The 16,044-nt window shown below is 33.4% G+C and overlaps 1 protein-coding gene across 1 annotated transcript; it reads right to left on the bottom strand.

The window, feature by feature from the left end:
- Positions 1–10,427: 10,427 nt before the first annotated feature.
- Positions 10,428–15,026, bottom strand: LOC115888527 (DNA damage-regulated autophagy modulator protein 2-like). The gene is made up of 3 exons (XM_030908275.1): positions 14,869–15,026; positions 13,500–13,621; positions 10,428–10,768 (listed from the first exon to the last, which is right to left on the bottom strand). Exons 1-3 carry the CDS (start codon positions 15,024–15,026, stop codon positions 10,428–10,430), a joined length of 621 nt encoding a protein of 206 aa, XP_030764135.1.
- Between the last annotated feature and the right edge of the window lie 1,018 nt (positions 15,027–16,044).

Here is a 16,044-nt window from a genome sequence, read left to right as displayed (position 1 = left end):
TTCCGGTTTATCAGTGCCGTTCTAATTTTATTCAAAACGTGAAAAAATATGTTTTATTTTATGTTGTCAATAAATATTGGTAGTTATTAAAATTGTTATAAAAATATATAATTTTAATAAAAATAGATAGTTAATAACAATTAGTTAATAACATAAACATCCGATACGCTATACTGAAGCCGGAAAGAAAATTTCCATGGCGATACCAGCCATTTTGATTGCCATTTTATTTAAAAATCGCTTTTTATTTTAAATCTGAGATAGATAGGTATAGGAAACCCTAATATAGTTTGAAAGGGCATTTGAATCTGCTTCAATTTATTTAAAAAAATACAGGGTGTTGCATTTGAAATAACAAAATTTTTATGTAAAATAAATCCGTAAAATTAATCACTAATTTTTGGTACCCCTGTATAAATTTAAGGAAACAATAACATTTTTCAGTAAAGTTTATTTCTTTACCTTTAAACTCAGCACAAGAATTAATTCTGAAAAGTACTGTACAGGGTGTTGATAATAAATTCTCTTGTAGCATGCATATTTAAATATCTTTAAATATCTCAAAAACCAATGATTTTAAACATATTTAACCCTTATAATAAATGCCTTTTTTTGGGCCCGAGAATCCAAAACTAAAATAAAATACCGGGTGTTCCATAAGAAAAAATATAACTTTGGTATTAATCTTAGTTCTGAGACACCCTGTATATTTCAAAATAATTTTAAATTGTGCACGTTGCCTCCCCACATATATATATATAAAATATTTTGTTTCTACATCTTTCCGTTTTCGTATAATCAACCGAGGCGAATGAGGTGCGCCACCCTGTATAGTCACCAAATCCACAAAATTTCTAATCAAATTCGAATGTATCAATTGAACCGTCAAAGAGAACTGTCAACGATCTCCATCTCCGTCTACCATGCATAAATACATGGATAACATTATATTCCTTCCTTAATTTTTTTAATCACAGAGTGACCCACTTATATTTCAACTAGTAGTGGGAACTATCGAATGAATACTATCGAAACATTCGATAGTTGCATCATTCGAATAATTCGATAGCTAGTAAAAAAACATTCGTTGAAAACTATTCGAATAAAAATTATAGAATAGATGCGTCATCTGCCTTGAAGTATTGTATTCTAGTAATTCGGCAGCAAAAACCATTCATTTATAAAATTCATTCATTTATGAAATTCATTTATTCGTCACGATCGATTATAATAAAATATTAACTGGATTTTAGTTGTCGCCCGGCGACGTAGGTTTCTTTCCGAGAAACCCGACAGCGGTCGGTGGCAATGCTATGAAAGAAGCCGGCATCTTTGATTTTTTGCGGAGTCATATAAAGATAAGGACACATTATTTTTTTATTGAGGTGCTAGTATTTACACAGAAAATACATTATTAAGGGCGCTGTTGCCATATATTGGTATTAGTTGATATTAGCAAAGAATATTATTGTTTGGCTTTAGTTAGTTAGGGATAGTATGTCTATATATTCTGCATTTTTTTTATTAATATTCTGTTGTTACACTGCAATAATACTTGTTATTTTGGATGTAGGAAAATTATTTTTAATGTTTTTAAGCAAAGACTGGTTCAATAAAAGTTAGAAATCAAAATTATTTATATTAGGTACTTTATATTACTATTTAAATATAATATTTACTTTTACTGGCATTTACTTTAAAAAATAAATGAAATATTTCTTCGTAAAAAACTACATGTAAGAGATTTAGCATAAACAAAATACAAACATCGTTAACTTTTTTTTTAAATTGGCACGTGTAAAACTTTCAATTTAATTTTCTCACCCCATAGTATGAGTTCGATAACCATTTACTTAACCGCATTACTTAAATATGATTATTAAGTTCCAACTAATTCATATTATTAAAACATCTAAAATACAAATATGTATTTTTAAAATGAATTCTAAGTTCATCTCATCTCTCTTAAAAATTGCTACTTCTCAAAATTCCCCATTAAAAAATAGACCATATATACCATATAAAATAAAATAATTGAAAGATCGGGCTACGGAAAATCACACAAATTTTCGGAAAAATGTTGACACCTGCACACGCACACAATCGTCAATTAAAAAAAAACTACTATTTTAGTATTTTAAATATTTTAATAAACGCAAAAATAGCACAGTATTTATAAGGTGAAGTTATAAAAATTTGGAAGAACTAATAATGCACTGACGCACACAAAAATCAAACGAATACTAAATTTCATTTATCAAAAGCATTCGATAGTCGTGGCTCAACGATAACCATTTAGTTGCACGGCGAGGTTGTCACAGACGCTTTAGTATACAAATGAATGAATGATTTTATTCGAATAAAACTATTCGATAGTTGAAATCATTCATTCAGTAACCATTCGATAGTCTAATTCATTCGATAGTTCCCATCGCTAATTTCAACGCATAATTTTTCAATGCAATTTTAATTTTTCACACAAATATTTTCTTTCTGTATACCACAAATTCCGAAAAAATTTCATAACATCCATGATTAAGGGTCAGGACAATTGCCCCTCCTCTGGGACTTCCCCCACCAAAGTGTCGGATTGCTGTTTTAATTTTGGTTTTCCGGTGTTGCTGGTCTCGATTTCACAATTTAATTGCTAGGTAAAATCTTAATTGATTCGTGTTCCGTGCAGCTCCACTGTGGTTGTATTAATTAAAACACGCTTTTGGGTTTTTAGAATGAGGGAGAAATTTTGTGGAATCGAATATTCTCGAAGGAAAGGATTGAATGTTTCAATTTATTTATTTAATGAAATTAATTAAAATATACACGTATGTTGTACATAATTAAATAATATCTACAGCTTTATGAAGGGATTATTCCATAAAAAAAGCCTAGAATATAGCTTTTAGGCATATTAGACTAAAATAAAAAAGTGGGGCCCATTAACTATTGCTGTAATACTTTCTTCTATACTAAGTGTGGATTGCATCGATTTACTATAATTGTAACTGGAGATTTTGACAATCAATAACCAGCCGTGGCGGCTTCACCAGCGAACGCCGAGCTCATGATCTACCAAAGTATAAAGATATGCTTTGCCATAGGTAGGATTTCAGCCCCACGTTTTTATTAAGCATTCTGCCTAGTACTAAAATATTTCTGAACTAGAAGTTCAAAATACCTAATTGTTATTATTATTTTCTAGTTTTCAGTGCACATAAGATAAAACCGTTTAAGTTTTTTTTACCGATTTTTTATTTTCTAGTTTTTAGTATTTAACAGAAATGCCTACCGAATATTCCTCATTCTATTTAATTCATTTAGTGCATCATTATTACATGGTTTTTTTACCTGATAATTTATTACAATCTGACGCTCAGGTGTTTCTGACGCTAACAACTCTCTCGGTCTGTCGCGTTCTGATGCTAGCCTAGACTCATGACGCTCAGGTGTTTCTGACGCTAACAACTCTCTTTGTCTCTCTCGTTGTGATGCCAGCCTACACTCATGACGCTCAGGTGTTTCTGCCGCTAACAACTCTCTTTGTCTGTCACGTTGTGATGCTAGCCTGGACTCGTGACGCTCAGGTGTTTCTGACTCTCCCAGCTGCCTTTGTCTCTCACGTTGTGCTATTAACCTGGCATCATGTTGCTCAGGTGTTTTTGTTGCTAACCGTTCTCTTCGTTTCTGTAGTCGACTATAGGTTTCATTTTGACTTTCTTTTGCACGTTTCGTTCTATACTTTCCTTTCTCTTTTTCGAGCCTTCTTTTTCGTTGTGTAGCAGTTTCGTTTTTATTTTTTTATTTATTGTTTCCATGTTGTTCACACGAGTAATGGACATTTTAAAGGTCGACCCCCCAGAGGTCCAGTAGAGGGGCAAGGCTATAATATACAACAAGAGGCGCCCAATCTTGAGGGGAAAACGCTTGCGACATTACATTTTTAGCCACCCTAATGCCATACAGTCCTCAGCACGTTTTAACCTATTACCTTAACTTGGGTGGTAAAGCTACCGCTAACTACGTAGGTACATCTAATCACACACACACACACACCTATTCTTTTTTATCTGTCCTTCTAACGTCACACAATCTTGGACACAACTGTTCTGGACACGACTACACATGCCCTCACCTAATACGCCATTTTGTAACGACGTCCATCTTGGATTTTAAATTTTGTCATAACCACAGTATTCTACTAGTGTAGCCCTTTCATTTGATACCCATATTGAGGGGGTTGTGGAAAATATGAAATCCGCCATTTTGTACCGGCGGCCATCTTAGATTTACAATGTTATTGATATTACTATATTTTATTGTCATCGGAACTAAAGGTGTGTACCAAATTTCAGATCAATCTGACAACAGGAAGGTACTTAAATTTCAATTTCTAATTTTGACCCAAACAAATAAATAAATACCGTACGGGTCGAGCTAAATAAAACCGTTTAAAAAAAAGGAAAAATCTCCTCCCGCTTCTTAAGACGGGAGGTCACTGACAAGCTATGATGCTAAATAATAACATCTTTATTATTTAGATTTCTCTTTCAGTGGCGAAATAGAAATTCAGTGCTTTAATATTTTAAATATTTACTTAGTTAAAGTTAAAGAAAACTAAGCCATTTGTATCATGAGTATCTCGCAAACAACAATTTCTTTCAGATCCTTGGTAAAAGTATAGAAGAAGCTCATGGATGCTGCTGTCAGAATCCATTCGGTTATGGTACTGGTTAAGTGGAACTTGTAACCACCATCGTTAGCATCCCATAGTGTTATATTATCTCCTAAAATATATTTTTTAAGTTAATTTTTCTTATGGCAAACAAAATTGTAAGTAATGGATACTTTCAGGCATTCCGACTAAATAATTATCACTGGTTGGAAATCACCTTCTACCTTAATATTATTTCTGTCTTAATATTCAGATGTAATTTTACTGTACAAGGTGACCCAAATTTCGATGATTACTATTGGGATATTTCTGAGATACGAAGAAGGTCAAAGTGTGGCAATGTTTACCAATTTTGCAAATAAAGAAATAGAAAAAATTTCCAAATACAGTATAACTTCAGTAATCCGGATACTGCTATTATTCTGGCATTTTGAAACGTAAATTTCCTAATCTGGATCAGAGCTGCAACAAGTCAGTTTTAAAAAAACTTAAGTCTTCTTTCAATCTGCAGTTATTTCTAAAATCAAAACGATTTAAATTTTTAGTCAAATTCAAAATAAAGTTCAAATGATTTAAGTCTTAAGTCTTTGACTTAAATCATTTTATTTCAAGTCAAGTCATTTTTGTTAAGACTTAAATCAATATAACGTTATTAAAATCGTTTTTATAAATTAAGTCTCCATTTTTGATTTAAATCGTGATGATCTGCAAGATGATTACCCTCAAGTCAAGACAACCAGAATTCAATTTAAGTACATTTTTTGTTTCACAAAATTGCAAGCGACGATCAAAATCGTCTTCGTTGTGTTCTTGTACCAACTGAATTTTGTACGGGTGGAACTTGTGTTTTTTTTTAATATCCTTTGGACACTTGTTCGATTCACGCCGGTCTCATTGGCTAATTTTCTTGTACTCAGCGTACTATCCATGGCAACTTGCAATACGAATACCTCCATAGCTTCATTTACTACAGGATTTTCCATCTGCCTCTTTTTATTCATAAGGGAACCAGTTTCGCGAAATTTTGCTACTAACTCGCGAACAATTTTGCCATAAAGGTGTTTGTCAGGATGGCGTTCGTTGAATATCTGCGCAACCCGATTGTCAGATTCATTATTTTTAAAATAAAGTTCGATTATTTCCACTGTTTGTGCAAGTGAGTACACCATAATTATTAAAAAGTTTAACGATATTGAGAAGAACTTCAACGCATAAGTCACTGAACAGCTATCTAGCAACTACCGCACCTGATCGTTCAACCTTGTGGCAAGTGAAAAAATGCGTAAACATCTAGAAATAATAAGAAAAAACAGCAAATTGGTCGAAGGAATTTATCCTTATTATTTACTCTGATAAATGTTTAAATAAACTTTTCAAATTTCAATATCTTCTCAATGACTCTACCGATTTTCAAAAACGAAGCGGGAAAGTATAGAGAATAGAAAGCCCTTTTCATTGCGGTACCACTTGACCACCCTTCCCATTTGAAAAAAATTGGGGGATGACACCCCCGCTTAGAGGGTTGAAGATTTTACAATCATTTTTGGGCCAAACGTTGTCCCCCTCATAAACAAAATTGACATGTTTTTGAATTTTCTGAAAAAAAAAATTACCCTGGCCGTTATGCCTAGCGGAACGTTTTCGATGGGCCACCCTGTATTCTTAATTTATTGTAAGTACAATAAGAATAAATAAGTCACTTAAAACAAAACCGTTTATTTTCAGAATAACTAAAAAAATAAACATAAAAGCATAGAGAACATAAAAACACAACTTATATTAAATTAAATTTTGTGGTACTTTGTACAGGATGGCCCATTTTCGCGTGTTCTACAGGGTGTCTCGTTCGGTTCACATTACTATGCTACTTTTGAAACTAAAAATGGTGCACACATATTTGCCCTAGCCCCCTTAGTTCCTGAAATACAGGGCAAAATTGAAATTGTTGCATTTTTCGACTTCCCTCGTACCCTTTCAAAATCTCAGTAATTATAACTTATCGGAAAGGTCAAGATCGAGCTCCATAGAGATTTTCAAGTAAAATTCAGTGGCACAACTAAAACCAAGATACGAATAGGGTCGAAAAATGCCAATACCAAACCAAACATTTTAAAATTCGCCTTGAATTTGAGGAACTAAGAAGACTAGATGTGTACTGTACTTCTTCTTCTTCATGTGCCTTCTCCTCATCGGATGTTGGCGATCATCAATTGGAATTCCTCCCTGTCTTGAGCCAAACGGATAATTGAATTGGCCTCTCCTATATTAAACCACAGACGCAAATTCCGCAACCAGGAAAACCGTTTTCGCCCGATGCCTCGTCGTCCTTCAATCTTTCCCTCAACGATCAGCTGTAGGAAACTATATTTGTTATTCCTAAAAATATGCTGCTTTCCGTCGTTTTATTGTAGTCAATAGTTTTTGGTCCTTACACATTCTTTCTAATACTTCGAGATTTGTTATTCTTTCGGTCCAGGATATTTTCAACAACCACATCTCAAATGAATCCAAGCGTGACATAGTCCGTGCCTTCAACGTCCATCCCTCGACTCCGTATAACAATATAGACAGTACATAGCATTTGGTAGCTCGCCATCGAGTAGTCAGATTCAGGTCTCGGTTGCAGAGTAGGGTTTTTCTTCATCAGGATCCCATTTATCATTCAGCCAGCCACCCAGGTACTTAAATCTTCATACCCTTTCTATATTTTGATCTTCTACTTGTATCCTGATATTTTCAATATTTAGTATGCTGATAATCATAAATTTTGTTTTGTTTGTCATTATTTTAAGACCATGAATCTGACTAATACTGCTAACTCTGTCCACCAGGCACTGCAAATCTTTCTCATTGCTAGCTAGGAGCACTGTATCGTCAGCATATCGGATGTTAGTAATAGGTTTACCATTCACCTTTATTCCCACTTCTAAATTTTCCAACGCCTCCTGGAATATCGATTCAGAGTATAAATTAAACAGAAGTGGCGATAATATACATCCTTGTCTGACGCCTTTAAGAATTTCTATATCCGTTGTTGACATATTTCCGATTTTTATATAAACTGATTGCAGTTTCTAATGATTCTGATGTCTTTGCGATCTAACCCAATCTACTGGAGTAAATCTATCAGCTTGTCGTTATCAAATGCCTTCTCATAATCTATGAAACATGCGAAATCTGCACTTGTCTGCTGATCGAGGCATTTTTGGATTAAAACCTGTATTGAGAACAGAGCATCTCTGGTTCCCAGTCCACTTCTAAAGCCGAATTGAGTTTCACTTATATTTTCGTCAATCCTTCTCCATAGTCTAGAGTGCAGAACACACAGAAACACTTTTAATATATGACACATAAGGCTTATCAGACGATACTCGTTGCATCTTTTGGAGTTTGTATTTTTAGGGAGGTTACAAAAATTTAAATCACAAATCATTTTGACGAAGATTTAAATCTTAATTCTTAAAACAACTATCGAAAAATGACTTAAAATCAAATGACTTAAGTTATTAAAATAATTTAAATCAAAAAAAGACTGATCTCAGCTCTGATCTGGATAAGCAAAAACGTTTATATTTTGTTTATAAATTATTGTCGAGGGGTGTCTCTGTTGGAATTACATTTATATTTTCTTAGCAGTTGCTGGCATCAGTCGATTATAATAAATATATAGCTGACATAGGCAGTCGCTTGGCAGTAAACTTATATTTTGGCAACGCATGTACATTTTTTATCCAAGTGAGATACCCCTCGAAAGTTGGAGCTTTTAATTTAGATTATTTTTTTACCTGAAAATTTTAACAAAGACAAGGTGCCAAAAATGTTGCAAATTATGTAGGTGATGGTCGATATCGAGGTCAATATTACTCTGACGATATTTATCGTCTTTGTCTTCTGTCCTTGAGGATTCAAATTCCAAGATAAAAATGTCTAAAACAATATAAATATATTATTTATCTCTTTTTACATCAAACTTGACGTGTCTTCTATCTATACAGAATGACCCGGGATGCATATTTGTAAACGACGTCCATGATCGCGATTCGGTTCTAGGCCGAACGATACCGCGTAAACAGCATAAAATATCGCAAATCCGTCTGGTAAATAGCATCCGTGATGCCAGATTTTAACTGCCTTAATACCTCTTAAAAACACCATACGATATCGAAATGTAATAATGGGTTGCTCGTAATCAGCATTCAGGATCGCAAATTTTGTTTGTCAACGCAAATTAAACGAGCTAAAAATAAAAAAAGGTTTTTTTTCTCAATTGGCCACCCCCTTCCAATAATAATTTCGATGATCGTATTAAAAAATACACGTTAACGTGCTGTTATTCATAAAAATTTCTATTATTATAGGGGACTATAAAGTAAACCCTAAAATCGTGTCGAGAAATCAACAGAAAATAGATTCCCAGATGACACTATTTTATGTTCATCCAACTTACATGCGTATGCAAATTACTTAAAACAAAATAGAGATATAACATATTTTCCATAGAACTCAATATAAATGTCTAATACCTACCTCTTTTAGATTTAGAATTTAGAATGTGTAGGAGGGGGGTTAATCACTTCGACCTTACAGATCCATTGTGTCCCCCTTTCTTGAATCATAACTCATCATACAGTCCCAGGGCTTTGACAAAAGCCAGTATCTGGGACGGTTTTATAGAGGGTAGTTCTCCATCTCCAATATCAGTCGTACCAAAATTCATGGCACGAATGGTTGTCGTCTCGGCGCACTCAGTGATGAGGTGTACTGGTGTTTCACCATCTTCCCCACAGAATCTGCATTCGCCGTTTCTTCTTAGTTTCAATCTACTGAGGTGTTCATTGATGAGACAGTGTCCTGTTAAAAACCCCGTGACAATCCGAAGATTGTTCTTACTCGACCCAGGAAGATCTGTGATTTTCTTGATCATAAGCCCTCAGAAACTTCTTCGAGTGTCCTAGACCATTGCAAGATTTCCATTCCAGGTTGCGGATGGAATCTTCCAAGTTCTTGAGTTCCGCCTTGAGTTGGTTACCACTTGGAAAGCAGAACGGTTCTGGTCCAGTTAGTGGAGAATACCTACCTCACTTTTCTTAAAAGAAAAGATGTGTCCTATATATATATATATATATATATATAACTATAAAAAATATTCAAGAAGGAACTAAGTTACAATCTCCTTGATCTTCTTGTACTAGAAAAAGTCAAATTTTTACCTACAAAGAAACTACACAAAGTGTAGTTTTTATTTTAAATTTTCGAAGTAATTTGGGATGGATCAATGAAATATGGAAATTTGGAATATTCTGTAACTTTATTCATTTCAGCCATTTTTGGTTTCATTTATAATCTGTTTTTTTTTAAGTTAATTTGTTTTGAGTAATTACTCTTGTACGAGCAACCAATCAACAAATTTCGCGATATTGTCTGCTGTTTATAAGAGGAGTTAAGGCAATTAAAATTTGGAATCAGGGATGCTATTTACTAGGCGGAATTGCGATATCGTATGCTGTTAACGCGGCATCGTTCGGCCTGGAACCGAATTGCGATCACGGACGTTGTTTAAAAATATGCTCCCCGAATTGTCTTTGCGAGAGAAAAAACTTTTTTATTATTGACATTTTGAGATAAACGGGCACGGAGAGCCAAACCCCAAACGTGAAAGTGTATACCCTCGTAGGAGGTAGATGTCCACTCCTCGGAGGAAGAGCATCTGTTGTCAGAGAAGGATGGGAAATACCCTGTCACCCCTACAACAAGAAAATCAAGGAAGGGGGGCACAGTAGATCTTTAAGTTCGCGATGATTCTCGAGCATATGTTCTCAGGTAACGTTCTCCAGAAATAAACTGTCGTGAATTTTACTATTACTACCTGTAGCCATTGGTAAATACAACCTCCACCATACACGTTCCCGGCACCCAGCATGTGAACCCACATCAAATTCGTTTCTTGGAAACTTGCTACCAACACCAGGCCGAAGCAAGAAGCAAAGCCGAACCAAAGAGATGTCTTGTTCAGTTTTAAAATTGAAGTTTTCGTTTTTTCCGGCAGGTTCTCGCAAAATATTTGGACTTGTTTGAACCGTACACAATAGAGAACGCCCACTGAAACATAAATTATAAATTTATTTTATTCATTCCTTGTCATAACATATTTTTTTTAACATATTTGGTGAGAAAAAATCTCCATATACAGGGTGGTCCGAACTGTATTCCGGAAACATCGGTAGCATATTCTGCAGATAAAAATTCGTATAAATGTATGTTCTAGAAAGCTTAGTTTTGAAGATACAAGGTATAGAAATTTCATATTTATTTCAATTTTTGCCAAATAATTTCTGAAGTAACGTCAATATTTGTATTTAAAATTGGTGTCTGGGAGTTTTTTTGACATGAGAAATTTGATTTTGATGTCAATATGACTCCTATTTGTTGGGGGCGCTACCTACATGTGTTTCTTTGAATAAGAAGACTGAGGAAGGAGCATAATGCTATGCATGTATTCATGCATGGTGGGCGGAAAAGCCACCATAAAAGCTCTCTAGGGTGGGGATCCTTGACAGTTCTGTTTGACGATTCATTTGACACATTTGAATTTGATTTGAAATTTTGTGGATTTGTCAGTCTTTACGGAGCTTATTTTATGTTATTTATTATTTATTCTACTACTGATAGTTGTATAAAGATAGTAAATCTAGATGGAAATTGTGGCAGAACTTAAATTAACAGTGACACTATCGCGATTTATCGAAAAAGACTCTAAAATAGTTGGTTGTGTAGCGTGCGGTAGATCTCGGCAAAAATTGAGTGAAATAATGGAACACCTTTTCGCTAGTAAGTGCCTATATAATATACATACGTGTAGTAAACCGATCATTTATGAAATTCACTTAAATTAACTAAATTATATATTTTTCTTGCATTTTAGCTTTTATTTATTACTTGTCAAAGATTAGATGTCAAAGAATTTAGATACGTTAATTTGACTTACCTGCTTCAGTAGCGTATCGGATGTTTGTGTTAATAAATACTTATTATAACTTATCTATTTTTATTAGAATTATATATTTTTATAACAATTTTAATAACTACCAACATTTATTCACAACGTAAAATAAAACAACAAATTATTGAGTCTACCTCACGTCTACCCTACATCATAGTTTTACATTTTTTAAATAAAATTAGAACGACACTGATAAACCGGAATTTAAGTCGGCCATATTTGAGGCCCATCGCGGTGTACCTAAGATTTTTGATATGCTCCTTCCTTAGTCTTCTTATTCAAAAGTTTTAACTGTTTTGAAGAGTAATAACTTTTCGTCCGTACCTGTATAAAACCACCGAGTGAAAAAATATACATTTCCGTGATCTTTTACGTAAAAAATGTCTCTTGGTAAAAATCGCCACGAGCAACCGTTCTGAACATATTTAGAATGGAAATAGTCAATGCATGTCATTATTGACAAAAAATAAACACGCCGAGTAGATAGTTATTTGACCGAAATGATAAATATGAGAACTTTTTATTTTTTAAATTAGTCATAAATTTTTCTTCGAAAAAATGATGATAAAACAGTTTCTGTTGAACTTTTGACACAAAAACATTTCAAATTGATTCCAGTCTCATAACTATTTTGTAAACATGTTTAATTTATGTCATTGACGACAGGTATATTGATAATTTGAATTCAAAATATCTTGAGAACCATTACTCGCAGCGACTTTTACCAAGAGACTTTTTCTAAGTAAAAAACGTCGTAAATGTATATTTTTTTACTCAGTAGTTTTATACAGGTACGGACGAAAAGTTATTTCTCTGCAAACCAGTTAAAAAAATGTTGCTGGCGCTCTTTGCAAGTAGGAATTATATTGACATCAAAATCGAATTTCTCTTGTCAGAATATTCCCAGACACCAATTTTTATTCAAATATTAACATTACTTCAGGAATTATTTGAAAAAAATTGAAATAAAAATGAAACTTCTACACCTTATATCTCCAAAACTAAGCATTTTAGGACATACATGTATAAAAACTTTTTTAATTATTTTTATCTGCAGAATATGCTACGGAAGTTTCTGGCATTCAGTTCGGACCACCCTGTATAAAAGATTCGATATTTCTCTATTCCTATATTTAAAAATAGTATGTTGTGTTGTAACTAAATAGTTATTAATTTTTATAAATAGAATGCTATACAGGGTGAGCCTCTAAATAAGTGCAAATATTTTCAGGGCTGGTAGATCGCGACAAAAGAAACATATTTTCTTTTTACCGTTTTTCAAATAAGTCCAAAATAACCCAGTTATTTTATTTCGAAAATTTCCAAAAAAATAGTTTTTTTGCTTAAATTTTGAAAACCACTAGATCTTTTCTGTTTTTTTTTTCTTGTAAATTTAATCTACTACTTATGTTTCCATATTATCAAGAAATTATGTTTTTTTAACTAAAAACTAAAAAAATCCAATTTTTTTTCCAGAAAATTCCAAATTTTTTCGGGAAAAAACTATATAATGGTATTTCTGGGGTGGAAGTATACTACCCCTAAAAATATTTGCAGTTATTTAAGACTCACTCTGTATATTATATTTAAAAAAAAATAAAAAATCTCCATTTTTTTAATGTAAAATTTATTCTCTTGAATGTGTTTAATCTAGTCTTAATTTAAGCTGATATGTTAGCACTTTTAAGTAGTGGAAATCGTATTTTGTATCCTGGGAAAACAGTGCAAGTTTTTCTGTTTTTTTGTTAAAAAATACCTATCAATAATCGTATGTAGCAACAATTTATATGATTAAGAGAAAATTTAAAACTTTAATTACATATGGCTTACTTATTATCGAAAATATGAAAAGCATCAAAGAAAATATACAGCTTTCTGGTGGCCATGTGCCTGTGTCACTGATATATGGAAAAACTGGCTTTACATGTTGACTAGCAGTTGACATTGTATACCTAAGAAACCAAAATTCATATTACATCATACAATATTAAATTTTCTAATATAATAATAATAATATATGGAAATCAGCTAAAGTTCTACCGGTTCATAAAAAGGATGACCTCCAGAGAGTTGACAATTATCGGCCTATTTCCATACTCTGTAATTTTTCCAAGTTGTTTGAAATTATCGTTTAAGTCCTTGTTCTCGCAGTGTAGTTCCAGAATATCTAATGACCAACATGGTTTCTATTCTAAAAGATCATGTATTACTAATCTCTGTGCCTTGTCACACTTTCAGATCACTAGTTCAGTTCTTGATGAAAGGGGTCAGGTTGATGTGGTGTATACTGACTTCAGCAAAGCATTTGATCAAATCGATCATCAGATCTTGCTAGCGAAGTTAAGTGGTCAATTCAATTTTTCTGACAGACTGACAGCACTCATGTCCTCATATCTCATTGATCGTCTTCAGTTTGTTGAGGTCGAGGGTTACCGCTCGGACACATTTACTCCAACTTCCAGGAGTTCCCCAGGGAGTCCAATCTCGGCCCACTACTATTCAATTTATTCATAAATGACCTCTTAACAAAGCATTTCCAGCTTAAAACTTGGCTTATGCCGATGATCTGAAGATCTACTGGCAGATTGACGGGCATGAGGACTGTCTTTCTGCTTGCAAAGCAATATTGATAGAATTAACTTTGAAGTGGTGTACTCAGAATCAGTTGAACCTCAACGTCTCGAAATGCTGTGTCATGTCATATCATAGAACCCAGGTTCCCGTGCAGTTCGATTACAGTATTGCCAACATATACTGTCTAGAAGGACAACGTTTAGGGATCTGGGTGTCGTATTTGACGACCGACTAACCTTTATAAGTCATATTGATCAAATTGTTGCGAGTTCGTCAAGACTTCTTGGCTTTATTATTCGTAACTGTAAACTCTTCGTAGGTTCTGAACCTCTCAAGCTGCTCTATTTTTCGTTGGTCAGGTCAAGGCTGGAGTATGGATCTTTGGTATGGTGTCCAATCTATGAGTGTCATGTTGAATCCCTTGAATCAGTACAGAGGCGTTTCTTAAAGCAACTGGTGTTCAGGGAGGAGGGGGTTTACCCTGTTAGAGGTGTGGATCACATTGAGCTGTTGTCTCGGTTCGATGTGCAACCACTTTCCTTGAGAAGGATCATTCACTCAGTAACTTTCCTGTGGAAACTGCTGAATGGTCTTATAGATTCCCCAACTCTTTTGGAAACGATACCATTCCGGGTGCCACGACCTGCCTCCAGAGCGAATACCACTTTTGCGCTTCCTCGAGCCAGAACTAACGTTAGGTTTCAGGATCCGATTTTCACCATGTGTAGCAACCTTAACTCTGTCTCCGTTGACTGTGATGTGTTTGACTGCTCTGTGGGTCATTTGGTCTCACTGGTGGGTGGGGGGCATTAATGGTTAACTATTGTTTATAATAGTAATTTATAATTAATGATTTGTTATTGTTGTTATTATTATGATTGATTAATTTAGGTTTAGTTTTCTCTTTTTGTATTTTTTTTCTTGGTTTTTGTAAATTTGATATTTAATGTTTAGTAACAACCTATTGTTTAGATTGTATTTCCTGTAAGTGGGATCTAATTGCCTGTTGGAAATAAAGGCTATTATTATAATAAAAACAGATATTAAAACTTAATAAACTATTAAGTTCAATGTTATTTTTCGTTCGTTTAAATTAAAAAAAAACAAAAATGACAACAAATTTTTACAAAAAAAATCCAAATTGTAATGCAACACTAGGTATAATTTAAGTTATGAGTTTCTAATTATTTGTTTTATTAACATTACATTATAAAGCACAACCTAATGAACATTGAATAAACATAGTTAAATTAATTCATACAAATTCTGACAGTGATACTTTACGTATGCGGTATTGGTATACGATATGTCCCCGGATTGTCTTTACAAGTGGAAAATCTTTTTTATTATTGACATTTAGAGGAAAATGTATTGTTCATAAAAATATTTGCTTGTTCTCTAATGGTTTCTGCCTAATCTCTTTTATACTTTTCCAAATTTCCGTACAGTTTTAGAGAAAATTAGTAAAAAAATGAAATAATGGTTGAATTTTTTAAAGTCCTAAAAATCGAAAGGCGTTTCTACGGTAATATAATTTCGTTTTCATTCTTTAATAGATTGTTAATTATTGTGTTATGGATAGAATTTTAAGCTTTTTTAGAATATTTTGCTGTTTTAAAATGTTGACGCAACTTGTTACAACAACTGTTAATTTAAGTTCTGCCACAATTTCCATCTAGATTTACTACCTTTATACAACTATCAGTAGTAGAATAAATAATAAATAACGTAAAATCAGCTCCGTAAAGACTGGCAAATCCACAAAATTTCAAATCAAATTCAAATGTGTCAAATGAATCGT

This window comes from Sitophilus oryzae, unplaced genomic scaffold (assembly GCF_002938485.1).
Source record: "Sitophilus oryzae breed Bouriz unplaced genomic scaffold, Soryzae_2.0 scaffold_795_pilon_pilon, whole genome shotgun sequence".
Lineage (NCBI taxonomy): Eukaryota > Metazoa > Arthropoda > Insecta > Coleoptera > Curculionidae > Sitophilus > Sitophilus oryzae.
This window is presented reverse-complemented; position numbering and strand designations above follow the sequence as displayed.